The sequence below is a fragment of the Terrapene carolina genome, unplaced genomic scaffold, assembly GCF_002925995.2.
Source record: "Terrapene carolina triunguis isolate 2854851 unplaced genomic scaffold, T_m_triunguis-2.0 Scaffold67, whole genome shotgun sequence".
NCBI classification, from domain to species: domain Eukaryota; kingdom Metazoa; phylum Chordata; order Testudines; family Emydidae; genus Terrapene; species Terrapene triunguis.
In genome coordinates, this window is record NW_020664418.1 from 23,044,186 (window position 1) to 23,066,624 (window position 22,439).

The 22,439-nt window shown below is 45.5% G+C and overlaps 1 protein-coding gene across 1 annotated transcript in view; it reads right to left on the reverse strand.

Moving 5' to 3' along the window:
• TJP1 (tight junction protein 1) overlaps positions 1–22,439 on the reverse strand; it is a 117,132-nt gene that overhangs the window by 71,011 nt on the left and 23,682 nt on the right. Inside the window, exons 4-7 of the mRNA XM_024198507.1 lie at positions 21,262–21,541; positions 19,830–19,933; positions 17,122–17,290; positions 16,609–16,753 (exon numbers count right to left, since the gene is read on the reverse strand). Coding sequence (XP_024054275.1) covers positions 16,609–16,753; positions 17,122–17,290; positions 19,830–19,933; positions 21,262–21,541 — 698 coding nt within the window. The remainder of the gene's footprint in view (positions 1–16,608; positions 16,754–17,121; positions 17,291–19,829; positions 19,934–21,261; positions 21,542–22,439) is intronic.

A 22,439-nucleotide genomic window follows, 5' to 3' on the forward strand; every position in this document is an offset into this window, starting at 1 on the left:
GTGTAGACCAGGCCATTCAATTTATCAGGAAGATTTGCCTTAAAAGAGAGTCAGCTCAGAAACAAAAACTATAGTAGCAACTACAATGAGCAGATTTAAAGTCAGACTGCATTTAAAAAGAGTGGAGAGTTTTCTAGAAGAAACATGGAATAACCGAAATATATGCACTAAAAGATATCAAACCTGATCCTCCTCTGTGTTAGTCCAGTTTTACCACAGTGTAACTGCAATCATCTCAATGGAGTAACACAGACATAAACATGGAGTAATGCAGTGGTGAATCACGCCAATTATAGGCTTATGCAATTACTCAGTTCACATTACTCACTCTTAAGACTCCAATATTAATACACATCTTCATTTTGTTTATGAAGTAAGAAGTTTTATTTCAAACAAAATCTAAAACTGTATTTTAAGATGGCAGTAAATGGTGCTTCACTTGCAGCTCAGGTCATATTCCCCCTCTCGCTTCTAATTTTTAGTTCTCATCACCTGGACAATGATTAGAGATTTAGATTTTATACAACCACATGAAATCAGAGAGAGAAGTAGAGAGAAACAAAAGCTTCAATGTAGTGTGGTAAGAAGATAGGGAAAGTAGAGGTCAGAAACAACTTAATGGGTCAATCCTACAGAGGTGGCTGGAATTAGCCCCATGGATCTCAATGTCACATAAAAGCACTGTGCCTAGGAGTAAGTTATTTGCAGGAGGAGATCTTAAATAAGGAAATCACACGTGGAAATCTACATTTATTTTTCATTTACTTTGAAGTCTTGATGTAGTATTGCAAGGATTACCAACCATTTCAAAGTTACATTATGATTTATTTCACAATGTTTAGAAAGGGTCATTTTAGAATCCTAACACATCAGGTTGAGTAGTATGCTGGGATATCACCAGTATTCTGATGGTTCTAGCTTTGCCTTCAATCTCATGCCTAAAATTACCAGAGATGGATTAATACTCTTGAATGAAACACTCCCAGTCTTTTCATACTGCTGAAATTATCCATTCAGATCATTTTGCACATTTTAAGATGCATCAATTTAAAGAAATAAAAGGTTTCACTTAATTCATAGATTTAAGGCCAGAAGGGACCATTATCATAATATACTCTGATGGGATTACACAGGACATAGAATTTCATCCAGGAATTCCTGGCCATAGCCCAAAAAATTATAGTTGAACTAAAATATATATTTTAGAAAGGCATCTAGTCTTAATTTAAAGATGCCAAATTATGGCCAATTTACCAAACCCTTAGTAAAGTGTTCCAGTATGGTTAATTATCCTCACTGTTAAAAACTGGAGTTTCACTTCCTGGGTGTATTTTTCCGACTCCAACTTCAAGCTACTGGATCTGGTTATCATTTTGGTCTGCTAGATTAAAAACTCCTTTAGCTCTTAAAATTAGAACACTTCTCTCTGCGTAAGTATTTAGACTATGATCGAGTCACCACAACCTTTCTTTTTATAAACTAAAACAGCATGACCTCATCAAGTCTTTCATTGTAAAGCATGCTTTACAGACAAAGTCTCTCTTAGAAAAACTGTAGAGTACATGATAAGAACTAACATTGTTTTAAAAGCATGGCAACGGAACTGGATACACAATTCCAATAGTGATCTAAACACTGCCATAAACAAAAAGGAATACATCACCTCTGTTCTCCTACTGTATGTTCCCCATTTCTAAATTCAAGGTTTGTGTTAACCCCTGTTGCCACAGCACTGCAGTGGGAGCTCATACATAGTTGGTTACCTACAACGATCCCTAAAATTCTTTTCAGAAGAAATGCCAATATTCTTTTCACTACAGATCTTGACAAATCTATATTTTACCCCCTTTACTTTCTACACACTGCTAGGCATCCAAGACAGTGAATGGGAATGGTGGGAACCCTAAAGTAGATAAGGCCCCCAGAGCCAGTTCCATTTTACACTAAAAGTTTTTGTAATCCATTGCTTCTAGAAATGTAGCTCTGAAATCTAGCAATAGGTTGAGCTTCACTATATTTAATCACCCAGCAAACTTTAAGATTATGGACTTGTCTACACTACAGAGCCTTGGTTAGCATAGCTATACTGACAGAGCCCCCTAGTGTAGATGCAGAATAAGCCAGGAGGACCACGACTTCTGCTGGCATAGCTACATCACCTCCTCAAATGACATTAGCTATGCTGACAGAAGCACTCTGTCGGCACAGTTGCATCTCATACTAGGGGTTTTGCTGGCATAGCTGAGGTGGAGGGTGTGAGAGTCCACCCCCACAAACTCCTAGCTGACAGAGATATGCTGGCAAAATTTTGTAGTGTAAACCATGGCTATGTTCATCGTACCTGGAGTAATTCTCCTAGGTAACAATGAATTTAACTCTTCAGAAGAGGAAAGACAGATTGTAAAATTCTCACATTCTTAATAAGGTGCTTGGTATCCTGTATTGTTATGTCAATTACAAAGTCTCCAGAAGATCCAGTACATTAGAAGAAAACAACTGGAGGCCTAAATAGGAAAAAGATGGTCACTTGAAATGACAGGAAACAAAATATGTCTGGAACTAAAAGAAAAATATAAAATAGCACTAGGGTTTGAATTTTTCAAATTTGATAGTAAGCACTTTCAATTTCATTCTGCAAGAAGATAGCATTAAATAACTTTCCATGACTTTGTTTTTAAAGTGACAAAATCTTGTTAAAAATTACAGCTGCATTTCCCATGAGTCATCAAAGGTGTTAGTTATTTTGCTGTGTATGTGTTCTGACAGTATTGCTTTTACTTCTAACATCTGTGCTGTGTCAGGGAGGATTTTTTTTAGTATGCTTAACACTGCGGCATTTTTAAATAACCTTCAGTCACAAAACAAAGTCGGCTTCATGTTAGTTTCATCAATGGACTGCTCTTAAACCATGACATTTGTTTAAAAAAGTAACTGACAAAGGAAACAAAAGTTTGTGACATGTAACAAGAAAATGTTTCATGTGTTTGTACACAAACTCTTCAAGTATGATTGACATTTAGACTCTGTCCATTCTAGTGCTTTTAGAATTTTAATACAATTTTACTTCTGAAGATGGACGGTTCAGCACGAAAGAGACAAGCATTTTTTGAAGAGCACCTCAATGTAGATTATAGTTTTGTCCTGACATGCATGGTATGCCAGTTTCAGTGGGGCATTTTGGATGCTAACAAAAGAAGGGAAGGAAAATCTCTTGTGTGCTACAGAATAAATAGTTGATTTTTGGAATGAAAGCTGTCTTCATTCTTGGTACAACTTCATCCTTATGGAAAATTGCACTGTTGCCATCTACTAGTAAGAAAAGACGGTTACTCACCGTTGTAACTGTTGTTCTTCGAGATGTGTTGCTCATATCCATTCCAGTTAGGTGTGTGCGCGCCGCGTGCACGATCGTCGGAAGATTTTTACCCTAGCAACACCCGGTGGGTCGGCTGTGGAGCCCCCTGGAGTGGCGCCGTTATGGCGCTGGATATATACCCCAGCCGACCCAGCGCCCCCTCAGTTCCTTCTTGCCGGCTACTCCGACAGTGGGGAAGGGGGGCGGGTTTGGAATGGATATGAGCAACACATCTCGAAGAACAACAGTTACAACGGTGAGTAACCGTCTTTTCTTCTTCGAGTGCTTGCTCATATCCATTCCAGTTAGGTGACTCCCAAGCCCCACCTAGGTGGCGGGGTCGGAGTGAGACATTGCTGTGTGCAGAACCGCTGACCCGAAAGCAGCATCGTCTCTGGACTGTTGCACCAGCGCACAGTGAGTAGCAAATGTGTGGACCGATGACCACACTGCAGCTTTACAAATGTCCTGGATTGGTACTTGAGCCAGAAAGGCAGTCGAGGAGGCCTGGGCCCTCGTGGAATGAGCAGTGAGGCGTGGCGTCGGTACACCGGCCAGGTCGTAGCAAGCACGAATGCAGGACGTAATCCAAGAGGACAGGCACTGTGAAGAGACCGGTGAGCCTTTCATCCGGTCGGCCACCGCAACGAAGAGTTGCGTCGTTTTCCTAAATGGCTTTGTACGGTCAATGTAGAAAGCCAGGGCCCTGCGAACGTCCAAAGAATGTAAACGCTGGTCTTGACGAGTAGCGTGCGGTTTCGGATGGAAGACCGGAAGAAATATATCTTGGTTTACGTGGAAAGGTGACACCACCTTTGGAAGAAAGGCAGGGTGGGGGCGAAGCTGCACCTTGTCCTTGTGGAACACCGTGTAAGGGGGCTCGGATGTCAGCGCCCTGAGTTCCGAGACGCGTCGTGCTGAGGTGATGGCTACGAGGAAGGCTGTCTTCCAGGATAAGTAGAGGAGTGAGCAGGTCGCCAATGGTTCAAACGGAGGCCCTGTGAGCCTGGAGAGGACGAGGTTGAGGTTCCACGTCGGAACCGGCTGTCGTTGCTGTGGGTACAGCCGGTCTAGGCCCTTGAGGAATCTAACGACCATCGGGTTAGAGAAGACCGAGGACGTGAGTTCTCCTGGGTGGAAAGCGGAAATGGCGGCGAGGTGAACCCTAATTGAGGATGTCGCCAAGCCTTGGTGTCTTAGGGACAGAAGGTACTCCAGTATCAAGGGGATAGGAGCCTGCGCGGGAGACGTAGCTTGTTGCTCACACCAACAGGAGAACCTCTTCCACTTGGCTAAATAAGTGGACCGCGTAGAGGGCTTTCTACTTCCCAGCAGGACCTGTTGGACGGCCTGGGAGCATTGCCGCTCTGACCGACTCAACCATGAAGCATCCACGCCGTGAGGTGGAGTGACTGCAGGTCGGGGTGACACAGCCGGCCGTGGTCCTGAGAGATGAGATTCGGAGTCAAGGGGAGCGTGATGGGCCTCTGTACTGACAGCTCCAGCAGTGTGGTGTACCAGTGCTGTCTCGGCCAAGCGGGAGCGACTAGAATTACCCGTGCATGGTCCCTGCGGATCTTGAGCAGCACCCTGTGGACCAGCGGGAATGGAGGAAAGGCGTAGAACAGATGGTCTTTCCATGCCATGAGGAAGGCGTCCGACCGAGAGCCCGGGGCTCGCCCGTGTAGGGAGCAGAATGCCTGGCACTTCCTGTTGGCCCAAGACGCGAATAGGTCGATCTGGGGAAACCCCCACCTTTGGAAGACGGAATAAATGATGTCCGGGCGAATCGACCACTCGTGCGTCTGGAAGGACCTGCTGAGACGGTCCGCCAGCGTATTCTGGACTCCAGGGAGGAATGACGCCGTGAGATGAATCGAGTGGGCGATGCAGAATTCCCACAGGCGAATGGCCTCTTGGCATAGGGGAGATGAGCGAGCTCCGCCTTGCTTGTTGATGTAAAACATGGCCGTGGTGTTGTCGGTGAGAATCAGCACGCAACGGCCTTGTAGGAAGTTGAGGAAAGCCTGGCAAGCCAGGCGCACCGCCATCAGCTCTCGGACGTTGATGTGCAGGGCTAGTTGGGACGCGGACCACAGGCCTTGGGTATGGTGCTCCCCTAGGTGAGCGCCCCAGCCTAGAGATGAAGCGTCCGTAACTAGGTGGAGGGAGGGCTGCGGGGCGTGAAAGGGTACTCCTGCACAGACCGCTGTGCGATCCGTCCACCAGGCGAGAGAGGCCAAGACCGAGGCCGGAACCGTGACCACCATGTTCAGGTCGTCTCGATGAGGACGGTAGACCGATGACACCCAAGCCTGCAGTGGGCAAAGTCGCAGTCTGGCGTGCCTGGTTACGTATGTACACGAGGCCATGTGGCCCAGAAGGACAAGGCATGTTCTTATGGTGGTAATTGGAAAGGCCCTGAGACCTTGAATGACGCCTGAGATGGTATGGAATCGGCTGTCTGGCAGTATGGCTCGGGCACGTCTGGAGTCCAGGATTGCTCCAATGAACTCTATCCTCTGAGTTGGTACTAGAGTGGACTTCTCTCTGTTGAGTAGAATGCCCAGCTCGTGGAAAGTGTCTGTCACTATGCGGACATGAGCCTGCACTTGGTCTCTGGTGAGGCCGCGTACCAGCCAGTCGTCCAAGTACGGGAACAGCTGTATCCCTTGTCGACGAAGGAAGGCCGCGACGACTGCCAGGCACTTTGTGAACACCCTGGGAGCCGAGGACAAGCCGAAGGGAAGGACTGCGAATTGGTAGTGTACCCTGTTTACCACGAATCGCAGGAAACGTCTGTGGGGCGGATAAATTGCTATGTGAAAGTAAGCGTCCTTCATGTCGAGGGCGGCGAACCAGTCTCCAGGATCCAGTGAAGGGATAATGGTCCCCAATGACACCATGCGGAACTTCAACTTTACTATGAATTTGTTGAGTCCGCGTAAGTCTAAGATGGGCCGTAGACCCCCTTTTGACTTGGGTATCAGGAAGTAGCGGGAGTAAAACCCCCTGCCCCTTAGCTCCGATGGAACCTCCTCTATGGCCCCCATAGCGAGGAGCCCAAGAACCTCCTGTGTAAGGAGTTGCTCGTGAGAAGGGTCCCTGAAGAGGGACGGGGAGGGGGAGTGGGAGGGGGGGGGCGAGGAAAACTGGAGGGCGTATCCCCCTTTCACCGTGCGAAGGACCCAACGGTCCGAGGTTATACGGGACCAAGCACGGTGGAAACGGGAGAGGCGATCCCGGAAGGGGGGAACCGAATCCTGGAAATTGGTTGAGGTGCCGTCCTCGACCGCACCTTCAAAAGGCTTGTCTAGGCCCAGAAGGTGGCCTAGGCTGGCCCTGGTTCTGACCGGGTTGAGGGCCGGTCGACCTCCGCCTACCACCTCGACCCCGCCTCCTAGCAAAGTCCTGTCTTGGACGAGGCGGGGGAGGGTAGAACCGCTGAGGCTGGGGCCTGAAGGGTCTGCGCTGAGGCCCTGGGACATGCATCCCCAGGGAGCGCATCATCGTCCGGGAGTCTTTTAGATTTTGGAGCCTCGAGTCCGTTTTCTCTGAAAAGAGGCCCTGGCCCTCGAACGGTAGGTCCTGCAGGGTCTGCTGCAGTTCAGGTGGCAAGCCTGACACCTGGAGCCAGGAGATTCGGCGCATTGCTATCCCCGACGCCAGGGTCCTAGCGGCCGAGTCCGCTATATCAAGGGACGCCTGTAGGGAGGTGCATGCCACTCGCTTGCCCTCCTCTACCAAGGCCCCGAACTCTTCCCTCGAGTCCTGGGGAACCAGCTCTCTAAATTTCCCCATCGAGGACCACATATTGAAGCCATAGCGGCTCAGGAGCGCCTGCTGGTTCGCTGCCCGCAGTTGCAGTCCGCCAGCCGAATAGACCTTGCGTCCGAACAAATCGAAGCGCTTAGCGTCCTTCGATTTGGGCGCAGCAGCCTGCTGGCCATGTCGCTCCCGTGCATTGACTGATGACACCACCAGTGAGCACGGTTGGGGGTGAGTGTACAAATACTCATGTTCCCTGGAAGGCACGAAGTACTTTCTCTCAACCCCTCTGGCCGTGGGCGGAATAGAGGCCGGGGTCTGCCAGATAGTGGTGGCGTTGGCCTGGATGGTGCGGATCAGCGGTAATGCCACCCTGGATGGAGCATCCGCTGAAATGATCTGCACGATTGGGTCATGGACCTCCGCAATCTCCTCCACCTGGAGGTCCATATTGCGAGCCATGCGAAGCAGCAGGTCCTGATGGGCCCGAAGGTCTATGGGAGGCGGCCCAATGGCGAATGTGCCCGCTACGGCCTCATCAGGTGAGGACGAGGAGGATGCCCCCGGTGGCAAGGGGTCCAATGGTTGGTCCTGCTCCAGGTGTTCCTGGAGTTGGGCATCGCCTGCCCCCTGGTCCATGGCCTCTGCAGGTGCGGGCACTGGAGCCTCCACGTCCCTTGGGGGAGGGCGGGAGATGGTGGACTCTGGGGCCCTAGGCTCCGAACGGCCAGAGCGGGAGGCCGATAGGGGAGCTCCTTGTGCCTGGTGGTAGGCCCAAGGAGTCCAGAAGGACCAATGCGCAGGTCCTTGCATAGGGTCGTCGGTCTCCTGTAGGTGGCCGGCCTCCACTGCCTCAGATGACCGCGACGCCGATCTCGACGGCCACGGCGGTGCCGAACCCGATGCCGTCGGCACCGGATGGTACGGTGCCGATCGGTGCCGACCGTAAGGCGATCTGTCCCTGTGCGGTTCCGGCGAGCGGTGCCGGGACCTGGACCGGTGCCGATAGTCCCTCCGGTGCCGGGATCCCGATCTGGAACGGGACGACGATCTGGAGGAGGCGTGGTACCGGGAGCGGCCTCTCGAGCCCGAGTGGCGCTCATACCGGTGCCGGGAGCTGCGCCTCGACCCCGATCGGTGCCGGTCGTCGCGACGGTGCCGGGATGTTGAACGGCGCCGCGAGGAAGATCTGGGCCGCGAGTACGACCGGTGCCGAGGTGACAGTCGGCGCCGGGACTCAGAGCGGCGTCGGGACCTGCTTCGGGATCTGGAGCGGTGCCGAGAGACTTGTGCTGGCGACGGTGGGCGCACCAGAGCAGGTTTCCCTCTGGACTGCAGCACACGTGGAGCCACCGGTGCCGGGAGTTGCGACGGCGCCGGCTCAGTGAGGGCGATCAGGTCTCTCGCGGTAGCGAAGGTCTCCGGGGTGGAAGGGAGACAAGGTTCCACCACCAGCCTTGGTGGTGAAACAGTCCGCACCGGACTCAACGGCCTCGGTGCCGGAGTCGACGGTGTGGCCGCCTGTCTTTGGCGGTCCAGCTGCGGACGCGGCTCTACCCCCGGCACCGGGGGAGCCGGTATCTTCGTGGCAGCAACGTCGCGCGCCTTGCCGGCCTTCTTATGGCCCGGAGAGATGGATCGGTGCCGAGGTTCTTTAGGCGGGCGCGGTGCCAACGTCGGTCGGTGCCGAACAGTCTTTTCTGCCGCACCGGTCGGGCCCGCCGGGGCGCTGCGCACCGAAGCGCTCGGTGCCGGGACAGGGCGCGCCGAGGGAGGATCCGGACTCAGAGCCGCCTCCATCAGGAGCTGACGGAGTCTAAAGTCCCGCTCCTTTCTTGTCCTCGGCTTGAAGGCCTTGCAGATAGGGCACTTATCTGCTGGATGAGTCTCTCCAAGGCACTTCAAGCAGGAACTATGCGGGTCGCTGGTTGGCATATGCTTCCCGCAGGACGCGCACGGCTTAAAGCCAGGAGCCTTGGGCATGGGCCCGGCTGTGCGCCGGGGGGAAAAAGGGGAAAAACACCCCCTAAACCCCCGATAACAATATACAACTATATATATATACACACACAATACACTAACTAACTAACTAACTTGAAAACTATCTATATAACTAACTATAACAAGAACAATGAGAAGCTAGGGAGTGTGGAGATCAGCTAAGCCGCGCTCCACAGTTCCAACGACCGTCAGGGGCGGTAAGAAGGAACTGAGGGGGCGCTGGGTCGGCTGGGGTATATATCCAGCGCCATAACGGCGCCACTCCAGGGGGCTCCACAGCCGACCCACCGGGTGTTGCTAGGGTAAAAATCTTCCGACGATCGTGCACGCGGCGCGCACACACCTAACTGGAATGGATATGAGCAAGCACTCGAAGAAGAACCTTTCTTGCTGAGGTAATTCCAATCATGATACTTAGACCGATTCAAAAAGATGCTTCTTTAGGGAATACTACTAAATTAAGGTCCAAAACAGAACTATTCCAATTGGTGTAGGGTAAACAAGAGATGCTATTCTGAGAAGCCTTTCAGTGTCTGAGGGTAAGGAAGTCCTGTGCTTGCCTGCTGTCTCTGGTATGCTGGATATGGCAGCCATTTTGAAATTTCAAAATGAGAGGCTTACGGCTTGTAAAAGTTGTTCTACATAAACTCCAAAATATATGTTTTGCTCTTGCCTTGTCTGCTGCCTTTCTAATAAGGTCCTTACACAAGGCTTTAAATCTAGATGAAGTCTTTGAATATGCCCTATTTGTAGAATTCTTTCCAGAAACTAAGAGTGCATCTGAGGTCATTTGAATAATCTTTTTGTTTCACCTGGTGCCTCTTTAATACCATATAGTTAGATTCTCCTTTGCTCTAGGTTGGTATGTAGAATTAGTGCTTGTGATAGGAGGTCTTTCCAGCAGAGGAGGAATAATTGAAGGGTGGCTGCCATCTGATTTAGGTCCAACAACCAGCACCTCACTGACCAGCGTGAAGCTCGGAGAATACATATGCTTCTTCCCTCTTTATCCTCTGAATGGTCCCCGGGATCATTGTGAATGGGTGGAAAGACAAACAAAAGACACCGTTATGGGAGCAGATGAGAACACATCTTCTGTTGCCTTGGTTTGGTGAAGAACTTTAGAACCTTTGCATTGAACCTGGATACAAATACTTCTATTGAGGGGTGACCCAGAGCCTTGACTATTGATTCAAAAGATATTTGCATGTAAACTATATATCTTCAGGCCTATTCCTTTGTCTGTTTGACCATTCTGCTTGTAGGTTCAGTCGCCTTTTGTGTGGAAGGCCGCCAGTGACAGAAAAATGGCTTCCTGTACTTCTCTATTGATACGAGCTAAAGCAGAGGTGTTTTCAGGCATCACCAGTACATAATAATTGGTAAAATTTGATGATAGGACATACTTGGTTTTTCTGAGCTTGAGTCAATTGATATTTGAAGCTCCTTGTCTCTCCAAGATCCTTGCCCCATATGAGATTTCCCCAACCCTTGAGACTGGCATTGGTTATCACCACAGTTCTAATATTCTGTGGCCATCCAAGTATCTGCTGACTTCCAGCTGCCAGGACAGATTTTGATACTACATTGGATACTTAAATTAGTGAAGATAGGGACATGCTGTGAGTACAGGGAAACCAAAAACTACTGGAGAAAGTGTGAACAGAACCTTGCCAAAGCAAGAAATCAACACAGGATACTATTATTCCCACTAAAACATCAGTGTCCTGATTGATATGGCAAGAGAACTGATTATCTGTATATATAGCATATACCAGCTTCTGAATCCTGTCTTTGAGAGAACAATGCTGTGTAGCTTAGTATCTATGATAGCTGCCAAATGTCAACTAGAATCTGAGAGAGTCATTTGGGGTTGAGGACAAAACTATGTTGTTCTATAATCTGGGTAATGAGGCAAGTTACTTTTTGTTCCTTTTTCAGAAAAGGTGTGCTGATGAACAGGTTGTTGAGGAAGGAGAACACATGAATTTCCTCCTGCCTAAGAAAAAACACAGATAATGAGCCCTTTGATAGGGATCCTTGGGTGGTTACTGGGCCAAAGGGTAAAGCACTGTACTAATAAGGCTGCCCATTGTAAAGTAAATTGGATGTATTCCCTGTATGTATGATTTACAGAAAAGTGTACATATGAATTCTATAAGTTCATTCTGAAACTTTGGCTTCCAAAGGAACTTTTCCCAAGAACTAGAGATCAAGTACTGCTCTGTGTTCTCCAGAATACATGGGTACTCGGAACAGGCAGGTGTAACATCTTTAGTGACATATGGCATTCATCATATTCTTGAGTTTCGTCTGGTTGAAGGAGTGGGAGAAAGCTGAAGCCCTTCTGGCACTACCTTTCATTCCAATGCATAATTAAGGCTGAAAACATCCAGGATCCATCTGTCAGCCATTGCATTGATCCAATTATTTGCAAATTCCTACAGCCTAGTCCCTGGGAAGCCACACACCACTGGGTCAACTGGAGTCAACCCTGATGAAGGAGTGTAGCAGGGCGGGTCACTCACTGCTGCGACGCCTCCTGCTGGTCAATCTGGGAATTAACTCATCCAGCTAACGAGCGCCCTCCTCTGGTCGGTTTCTCCCCTGCCCTTACCTGCCCCTTTGCAGTCTCTACCAGTTCAGGCCCTGTGTCCCTTACCTTGGGGTACTGCCCCACAGCAGTGTCCTCACACTCTGGGTCTCCCCTCCCAGGGGAACCCCTACCCCCTATATCCACCTTGTCTCAGTGGCTACTGCCAATCGTCATCTAGTCCCTTCTCTCAGGGGCAAACTGCAGTCTGAAATGGCTACTCATCACTGGCAAGCGAGTTGGACCTGCTGCCTTTTCTTGCCCTGGCTGCCTCCCTGAGGCCCTAGTACCTCCTCAAGCCTTCACTCAGGTGGAGTTGCAAATAGTCAATCAGCCTAGGCTCTGGTTCAGAGCGGGGCAGTAAACAAAATCACTCAGCTCCAACCTGTACTAAGGTGGGGCTGCAAACAAAGTCAGTTAACTCAGGCTTTCCTTCAACTAGCCTGAGGGAGGGGGAGACTGTCACCCACGGCTTGGGTGGCAGGGGGGGATGCAGGCCCTCCCTTTCCACTGTGTCCTGGACCAGAGCCCTAAGGATGGCAGAGGGGTCTGCCACCACGTCAGTGGGGATCCAAGTCACAACACACTCACTCACCCTGTGCCAGCGTTGCAGCCAGACAGGGGTCTACCGCTCCACTCTCCCCCTCCAAGGGTACCTGCCAGTCCGATGAGGTAAGGTGATCGGCGGGGGCCTCAGTTGCCAGCTGAAGCTCTGCCAGGGTTGAGCCAGCTGTCTGTCTCCTGCGGGGTCAGGTCATCCAGGGGTCTGGGCCAGTTGTCTGCTTCCTGTGGGGCCGGGTCGTCCAGGGGTCCAGGTGGTCTGGACCAGTCGTCTGCTTCCCCCAGGGTCAGGTCAGTCCAGGATCCAGGTGGCCCGGGCCAGTCATCTGCACTCTATTGGCCTGCTGCCACCTCCCAGCGCGAGTGCTCAGGGGACGCATATGTCCCCTCTAGTGGCTGGGCCCCTACTGAGCTTCCACGTCCCGCCTTTATACTTCCGGCCCCGCCCTTTGGCTTCTGGGGCGTGGAGCTAGGAGTAGGGCTCCACCCATGAAGGGCGGAGCCACCCTCGTCCTCTGTCTGGGGAGGGCCAGTCCACCTCACTACAAGATGGCTAAGGGATTTCCTATGGAATGTTCTTTTTCCTCAAGCCTCTTAATCTAGTCCATCCACCTCAAAACACCTCCTGGGACATTTAGCTGAACAGGAGCTAAAGGAACATCATGATTTGTAACAGGGCTTGAATTCTTTTTTTGAACTCTTGTATGCTAACAAGTCTTCTATGATGTCTCTTCAGCTGCTGAAGAGAAGATTCACTGAAGTGCCTGCTCCTCCCATATACTTAAGAGGTGACCAGGACCTGCTTGGCTTCAAAATCGGCCTTCCATGGCTTTAGCCAGACCTTGTGATGTGATGTGGAATTGTATCATTACCCTTGCAGCAAATCTGAGGCTGTCAAGAGAAGCATCCAGTACAAAAGCCATTGCTTACAAAAACTTAATTTGGCAAACAGCCTACAGGATTTCCTGATCTTGAAAGAACAGTGTCCAACAGGAAGTCATCCATACACATGCTCTTATGAATGAAGCAGATGCAGAAGAGGCAACTGCTGAGATAGCTTCAGAGTTCCTTCTGAAGAAGGACTTAATTCTTCTGCGAGTATGGTCCTTAGAGAGGAAGTCTAAATGAATCAACTGTCTTTAATAAACAACGAAAGAGCTACATCAATCTTCGGTAGGGTAAGTTGGTCAAGTTTTGGTTTTATGAACATAATAGTGCTCCTTAGCCAGCCTCTTGGTTTTTGTTGGGTTTCCTACTCAGTCAATGCTACTGACATCCTCAAGTGCTGCATGCAAGGACATAGTTTTCAAATCTTGCAAGTGGCCTCACTCTCCTTTCTACACACTTTCTCAAATGCCGCCTCCTCCTTCAAGGGTTCATCCGGGGGAAAGCCGAGCCACACAACCAACCTTAAGAAGTGTTTCAAAACCTGTTCTAACAGCTTGTTCTGAATTTCCTCTGATATTTTGATTCAAAAATCTGAAAACTGCCCTACTTCCCAGGAAGGACAAATGAAGGAATCCTTTCTGAATCTTTTAGGCTTTTTCTTGTTCTTTTTGTAAATCTTTCTTAGAGGATTCTTTCTCACAGGAACTCGAGGAAGACGTGGAATAGTCTGCACACCTCTTGCTTTTGAACTAACTGAGCTTTACAGATGGATTCTGTGGAGGAGCCACCATTATGGTTACAGTCTGAAGATGAATACTACGGTTTGGTTACAGGGTCACTTCTCTTACTCTTTTTAGATGGAGAAAGAAAAGAAATGCATCACCTGCATATGGAAGCCTTTTTAGAGTCTACCTTGTTTTTACTTCTTTTCTCAGGATCTAAAGAAGGAATGTGGTCCTTAGATGACCCCAGAAAGGGAAGGCTCTCTAGGTAGGCAGGGGACCAAGTCCTTGATGGTCGTGCCCATGGCTGAACTTTCTTCGTCCTACGTTAGGATGTTTGCTAATGTTCCCAAGGGCAGCCACTTCCCAAGGGCAGTTCCCAAAAGTGCTGAGGAACCCTGAAGCAGGTAATGGTATGGAGAAACCTGAGTATTTGAGAGCCAGCCAGTGGACACACTAACCCTGACCCCTGGAAAGGTGAGGCAAAAATTGTAAGTCCTAGACAGCTCCTTATTGGCTGCCTGGATGTCATCTGAGCTATCATAGCACTCACTACTCTTTTGGTGGGGGTTACAGTTAGGCAGAGTGGTACAAGTTAGCAGAGGTCTCAGTCTGAGGCCATCTTAGCATCCTTTCCCCACTGGTATGATGGCAGGTTTCTTCTGCTTGGGTGTCCTCCTCTTTGCGCCCTGCCAGAGCAATCACGTGCATGTCATCAAGTGTGTGAAAATGGATCAGTCCCACAGGGAGGAGAGGAACAATCATCTATCCTCCTTGTTCCTTCTCTGATCCCCCAGAGGTCTCACAGATGCGTGTGGATGGGTGGAGAAGACTCCTCTAGGCCAGGGAGAAATGAGATGGGGTGACATGGTCCCTGCAGAAGACAAACAGGATCCCATATAAGCATCCCTCAAAGGGAGCTAAGCTGGCCTTTCTGCCTGTGCTTCTTTTTTCACCATTGCAGCAGCCAGCTCGGGGACACTGCTGCACCCATTAGTCTCGAACAGACAGGAGAAGGAAATGTGGGAGAAATATCTCCTCCAGAGCTTATTCTAGCTAACACATAGCCCAACCTACCAAAACCTAATTTAAGATTTCAAAGTGTTTTTTAATTGCTCTGAGCAGACAATTTGGGTGAGACTGTTGACAGCTACTGCAGGCAGAATACAATTGATAGGGTCCTCAGGAGCATGGTCACTTCAAGTGTCTCCTGCCTGACAAGTCTGCTTCTGCCTCCAAACAAGGTGCAAACAAACAGAAGATCTGCTGTAATGTACCTGTAGATCCTCCCTGTGAAGATGAAAAGTGAAGTGCATTTCTTCAATATTCATGGGTAGCAAAGGGCTATAAAATGAAATTCAAGATCTCCAATCATTAGACCATACCAAATAAATTTAAACATTATAAATACAACATTTCTACTTACCTGGCAAGATACTGGTTCATGTGTTTTACTCCGTTTCATGGCCTAATGATTAACAGTGCTCAGACTCCCTGCTCTTAGGTGTTTGTGGTTTTACCATCTAATTCAAGAGAAGTTTCAAACCCTGAGTTGGTGTTTTGGCAAGGAAAAAAGTTTTGTTTAGCTTTTTCTCGTAACTACAGGAATTTAATAAAATATCATCTATATACTTTCCTTACGGTAATCGCTTCCTGAAACATCTTGTCATTGGGGCTCAAATTCATACATAAATTTGAATTGTCCAATCCGGACCCTGTTTGGATTTGAGGCTCACAGCTGATAGCAATACCCTGTCAAACTAGGCAGCTTTTCTGACAGGAATATCCCATTCAGCAATAATCTGGAGCATTCTATTACATCTCAACCCTAATTCTGGCATCTTTTCTTAAGCAACAACTGTAATTGGTCTAAGCCTATAATTTACTTGAACAAGAATGTAGAAATCCTATAAATTGGTTAACTTCCTATTTCTAACTTGAATTGGAATGTCAGTATTTAATGCATACAATGTGCAAAAGTGAAATGGACAAATTTATATTATTCTTATGTAAGACTGAATTCCATGTAACAGCCTTGTCTAGGCTTGAACAGGAACAGATACAGAGAGAACCCATTGTGCCCCACTTTTAGCTAGTATCATTTTCCTACCACCAAGTACAAACATTTTAGATTAAATGTTTGAAGAACTACTTTTCCTAAACAGAGTAGTTTATTTCACTGGAATTAAAAACTTTTTTGAAACGTTTGAAAAACAAACTGACTGTGTTAAAGTCTGAAAACAAAGTTGTTAACTAAATAAGCACCATATTGCAATAACTACTTAGACTGAATTGTCAGTTGGACTTGTGGTACTATTCAGCCTGAGTATAGCTATTACAGTCCACTTCTAACTTTTTGAAACTGAGATAGTGAGATAATTTATATACTTCAGTAGACTATATCACTAATGTCAAACCGAGTAAGCCACATAAAAGGAATACCATTTAATTTTGATAATTTCCTTAAAGAACAGGATAAATTAGAGAAAAGTCCAAGCCAAAAAATTCAGTTCCAGATTCAAATTTCCCTGAAACTGAAAGATGTCTGAAACATGAGTTTGGTTCAGGCCCATCTCTAGATACATAATTTCAGTACTATATCATGCTACCATTTCCACAATACTGTGCCACATTTGTGGTACTGTAAAAAAAACCCAAACAATCCTGGTACTTAATGTCACGTTAATAGTTGATTAAAAATAATACAATGCTACCATCACCTGCCGTTGCTGGGCTGCTGTGGAGAATGTCTGGAATGGTCTGAAGGCTCTGACCTCTGGTCAGGAGATCGTGAACGACTGCGGCGGGGCCTGTCATGTGATCGGTTGGAATGATCTGATGCCAGCGACTGAATTTCTGAAATGTCTGTTAAATAAAAGTTGTTTTTTCATGAAATGATTGTAATTAAAATGATGATGTGACCTGCCCAAAATGGAAATAATTTTGCAGAAAATACACATGAAGTGAGTCAGATCTTCTGCACTGACTTCAAAATAAATCACCTAAAGTTAACATTCCTTTTCTTCCAATTGCTTTTACTTGAATAGTCTTTTTTCATATTCTTGAAGATGTGAACTCCAATGGTGTTTGAACAAGTTTATTATCCGCTCAAATATCGATCCCTCCTTTTTTCTCCTCCCTCATCCTCTGTCTCCCACACTAGGATTTCACATCTTCATGATCCAGCGACATAAGCAATATATTTTTACCTTGGGAAATAAGTTTATACTCACCATCTCTTTCTGAAGCATTAGCAGAATGAACGCTGTCAGAAAGATCTGGGACATTCAAAAGAGTTGCTCGTTCATCTCGTTGAACCACCATCTTCAACTTGCCTTTTGACCTTTCTATTAGAGTCTTTGCATCTGTCAGTGACATATTTTCTGTGACTGTGCCGTTTATCTGTAATAGAGCAAAAAGACTAGAGATAGGAACTGAATGGAAAACAAAACAATCTAGCTCCACTAGCTAACTCCTTTGAAGATAACAAACAAGAGTTCTCCCTCTCTACAATAAGTATTTTTAACTCTTAATTGGTCAAAATTACCCCTTCAAAATTAGTAAATATAATTTTGCTGTTAAATGGTCTTCAATCTTGTTTTAAAAATGGAAACAAAAAACATTAGCAATATCTAAGCAAGCAGCTAAAAGATTCAAGTTTAGGCAAGCAAACTAACTGAAATAGACCAAAAAGTTAAGGAAATTCCGTGGTACTTTATCTTGCAGAACTGATGCCTAAGGAAACTACTTCTAGTCTAACAGCAGTTCTGATTCAGCTGAGTCCTTAAGTTTTGCCACCTCTCTCTTTGCAATGCAAGCCTCCAATTTATCTATCAGAATCAGATTACCTTGATCAATCTTACATAAAAATTAAAATCTACAATGACATCTTAAATGCCAGTTTTCAGTCTGATGGGATTTAGAAATACCCAGTTATTTAGTCAAGAAAAATGAATATAATATATACTCAACATATTTATATATTATGAAAATATTAATGCAAACACATCTGAGCCACAGAATGCAGAAAACTAATGCTCATCTTTTAAATTATTTAAAGTCTCATTACTTTAATCTGTAATGATTAAGAAATCTAAAGCAAATTCTTTTATAAGCCTTACTAAACTCCACATAGCAGTGGGAGGACTTGCCCTTGTTCACTAATTGCACCAACAGAATTAAGATTTGTAGCAATGACATGCACTGAAAACTGTTAACCCACACACAATATAGTTTATGAAGTTAATTAAAAATAATTCAGCCCAAGACATCTGGTTGTGATGCACAATAGTATAATTCTGCACTAGAACTACTAAATTAAGGCCTAATCTTGAAACCCTTGCTCAGACAAATAGCCCCAATTAGTTCTTCGACTATACAATGACAAAGTGATCGTTTTAATGATTGGGCCTACAAATTGACCCTAATTACAAGATCAACTGAGAAAAGTGAGTGAAAGTTCATAAGTATTTTGACATTTTATGAATAACAAAGTGATGGGGAAAAAAGTATAAAAGGGAGAGAGAGACTGAATTAGTACAAACAAAATGGCCTACCAATATAATTCAAGGCCTGAATTAAGACCATGCCAGGTAAACAAGGAAAGTGTGGGACTGGAAATCTATGGACCAAAATTGGTGTCTCAAAAATTAGGCCTAAACTGGTGGACAAAATAATGACGGGATGCTCTATTCCCCCATCTCTCCCCTTTTGGAGGTTCTTAAAAGAAAATACTTTGGAGGAATTAAGAAGCTGGCTGCCAACAACCATGATGAACACAGGAGAACAGGAAAGGAATGAGCTTTACCATCATGGCTGCCACCCCCACCGTCTCCTGGGACCACAGGGGATTTACCATAACACCTTTAAGTCTGTCTTGGACCAGTCTAGGGATTATTCTCAGCATGAGGACAGTAGAGTGACCCAGATGGCCACTTCCACTGGCTCCAGCTAAATCCCAACCATCACCTGGGATGTGAGACTTTGTTACCCTCTTAGTCCCACTCACGTCTTTTTCCTTCCCCATCTCATTTCTTCTCTCTTTCCTATCTATTCCCCTTGCCTTCTGTCTAACAAGAGCCTGACTTAGTAGGCAAAGACTGTATATTGTGCAACACTGCAGTGAGCCCATGACCAAAGAGGCAACTAAATGCAATGCCCTAAACAGCCCGATGCTGGTATAAGTTTGCCAGGTCTCAGAATGCCTAAAGATCGTGTGCCCTGCCTGTGTTTCTCCAGCAGGGACATTGCATGTGAAAGGCAGCCACAGAAGCTGAATTTTCCATCTTTGGTGTTTTCTTTCCCCTTTTGTGTGCTTTTGTCTTGTTTTGCATTCTAGGAAATGGGACTGGACTTTAAAAACAACATCAACAATAGCTCCAGCCCATCTCAACTAACTTTTTCTCTTTTTTCCCCCCCCAAAAAGGACAGTTATTACCATTTTTTACTGTCAAACAAGGGGTTTACCTTCTGAAAACTCTTTCCAGCTAAAGGGAAAGGGAACAAAGGATGTTGTTAAAATAAAAGCCTTACTTAATACTTTATATTTCAAATGCTTTATCATGTTTTTCCTTCTCTTCTGTATCTTTAATACAAGTTTTAAAAAAATGTAATGGCTTGTTTGCCATGACACTTAGCGGGCTGAGATTTCTATATACTAAACCCCAAGCCTTGCTTAACACTGTTTAATGTTGGACATTGACAGGGTATTGTTAGCACCTCTGACTCTTTGGGCCCATATAATCCATCAAAATTAATACAACAGGACTACTTATGTGAGTAAAGACTGCAGAATCAGACTCTTAACCTTCCTCCCTCAATGCAAAAAATACAAAACCTGACATTTCTTCTATTGACAGTAACATGCACCTGTGAGGCAGTTACTTCTAGTACAATCAACATACCGGTTCCTTTGCTAAGCAAAGATAGCCATTTACTGTACCTTTAATACAACATCACCTTCCTGAATGTTGCCGTCTCTTGCTGCCAAACTATCTTGGGATATTTCTTTCACAAATATGTGGCTGGCCAAGCGCAGACCATACTCTATTTAGAATAAAAAAAATAAACCAAATATGAAATCTCAATTTAAAGAAGCAACATTTATGGATTTACAACACTGCTTTCTAGATTTACATTCAAAGCCTAACGAGAACCCAGTAAAAAATTCAAGTGTTTTTAATACAGTAGTGTATTGAGGGTTATAGTGAAATGGTATTGTTAAGCCAGGGGCAGAGAGACTGTACAATTGCCTATTATGAAATTCCCTGTTCTCTGAACGACTGTGGGAATTTTACTTGCTTAATTGGCATATAGCTATTCCTTAGTAACTAAGGTATGCCAATCCCTGTTTTCATATGGGCTGGCTGCCAATGGCTGCCAGTGTAGCAATTTGCATGAGTGCTATATTCCTCAATTGTTCTGTGATTATCTAAATTCTTCCTCTAACTGGCCCCTATAATCAGAATAAACAAGCTGTTTTCCAGTAACAAAGATGCTGCATCCACTTCTGACTCCCAAATCTGACAAATGTTTACACAACATATACAAAAACCTAATAAGGCTGTCAAACTACTGGAAGGGGGTGATTTTTTTTTTTTTTTTTTTTTTAAATAAAGTGAAAGCCTTATCCCCGCACTTCCTTCCTTCCCTTTCTTGCCAAAATTTTCCTTTTTAAAGGTCAGCAAGATTACTGACCTCATAGCACCGCCCTAGTTAGAGCCAGATATTATGCGACAACTTCGCCGTCCCTCACACACTGAGGTTTATCTTCGGAATGACCACCAAAAATTTCAGATCATACTCATTATATAGCAGTTGTGTAATTATTTTTTTTTAAATAGCCACATGATAAATGGAAAAATCACACATTAACCATGATTCTGTGTGTGGTGGGTATTTTTGTATGTTTCTTTTGTTTTGTTGTGTTTTTTTAAAGTTGGCCATCTTTCAAAAAAAGCTTGATAGCAGATATACTCTCAACCTTAATTCCACGTTAACAAAGTTTACTCTATATATATTTTGAGTGTGTATATACACTATTCAATATGTGTTTGTAAAATTTTAGTGGCCAGCAGAAGTTGGATATGCAATTACAATTCCAGTTCAATTGAAATTTGAGTGTTCCCTTCAATCACATACACTGGTATAAGAAAACATGGAGAAAAACCTAGCACTAGAAGTACAGTAATTTTAAGACAATTATTTAGACTTTTGAGAGCACCTATAGGTAGCTCTCTAGTCTAGTTTAGTCTAATGAGCCCTTAGCAACGTAACATTCATTAATAATTCAATATAAAATTCAACCTTTAACATTTTGGTATAAAATTACAACCAAAAGTATGAAGGAGACAGCAAAAAGTCATTGGGCGTACCTTCATTTTTCCTGGATTTCACCAATGTTACTTTGGTAGGTTTTGCAGGCTGACTGGAAGCAACAGATCTCCTATCTGATCTTGGCGATAAACTTCTCTCTCTGCTTCCACTTCGGTCTCTTACCCAGCTCTTCTCAAGCCTTCTGTTGACACCTGGCCCATTGCGTGCACTTCTTGGATCATGCATTTCCTCTTCATAACTATCTTCCTCATTTTCAGATACTGGCTCAGGTTCCGGCCGGGCTACTGGAATCTGAATTTTCTTCATTCTTCGAATAGTCTGTAACCAGTAGCATTAATTACTTAATTTCTGGTTAAATGCAAAGTACATTTTTTAAAAAGTTTTAAAATTAGGCAATGGGCCACCACAGATTTATACTGCTGTATCTAACGAAAGGTGCACTAGGGACCTCAAAACAGATATGGAAGGTAACATCCATATCCCAAAGGCCTTACAAGCAAACATTTGGATGACTGAAGGAGAAAAACAAAAGGGGGGGGGCGAATTCAGAGAGTAAGGGCAACTTTACATAAGTAAATGGATAAAGTAGATGCAGGGTTTCTAACAAATCTGTGGCCATGAAGATACCAGTTATCATGGAAGACAGCTACTATGAACAAGCTACAGTATTATAACAGGCTACATGTTATCAGTGATCTTTGCAGTACTAATAAATCCATTAAAAACTCCAACAAAGTGCCAATATTGAAAAAAACAGCAGCAAGGCTAACCTGAAATGAGCTATTGTGGATGTAAAGTCAGGCAAACAGCTTTTCACTGCTCCAGGATTGGAGGATGGAATACAAACATTTCAGAACCCAACTGGTTAGCTTCCTACTTCACTCAAAGATTGTGTTTCTCTACGCAGAGTTTTTGGATAAACCAGTGCCATAATGCATTGCAATTAAAAAAAAACATTTCTTCCCCACTTAATTGCTTTCTGCTTTTTCTCTTTCCAAATAAAAAAAAAACAAAAAACAAAAAACAGATGAACATATCCATGAACATCTAAGGGTATGTCTACACTACGGGATTAATCCGAATTTAGATAATTCGAATTTGGGAAACAGGTTGTATAAATTCGATTGTGCGCGGCCACACTAAGCACATTAATTCGGTTTTTAACCACATTAATTCGGTGGTGTGCGGCCACACTACCCCATTAATTTAACCACAG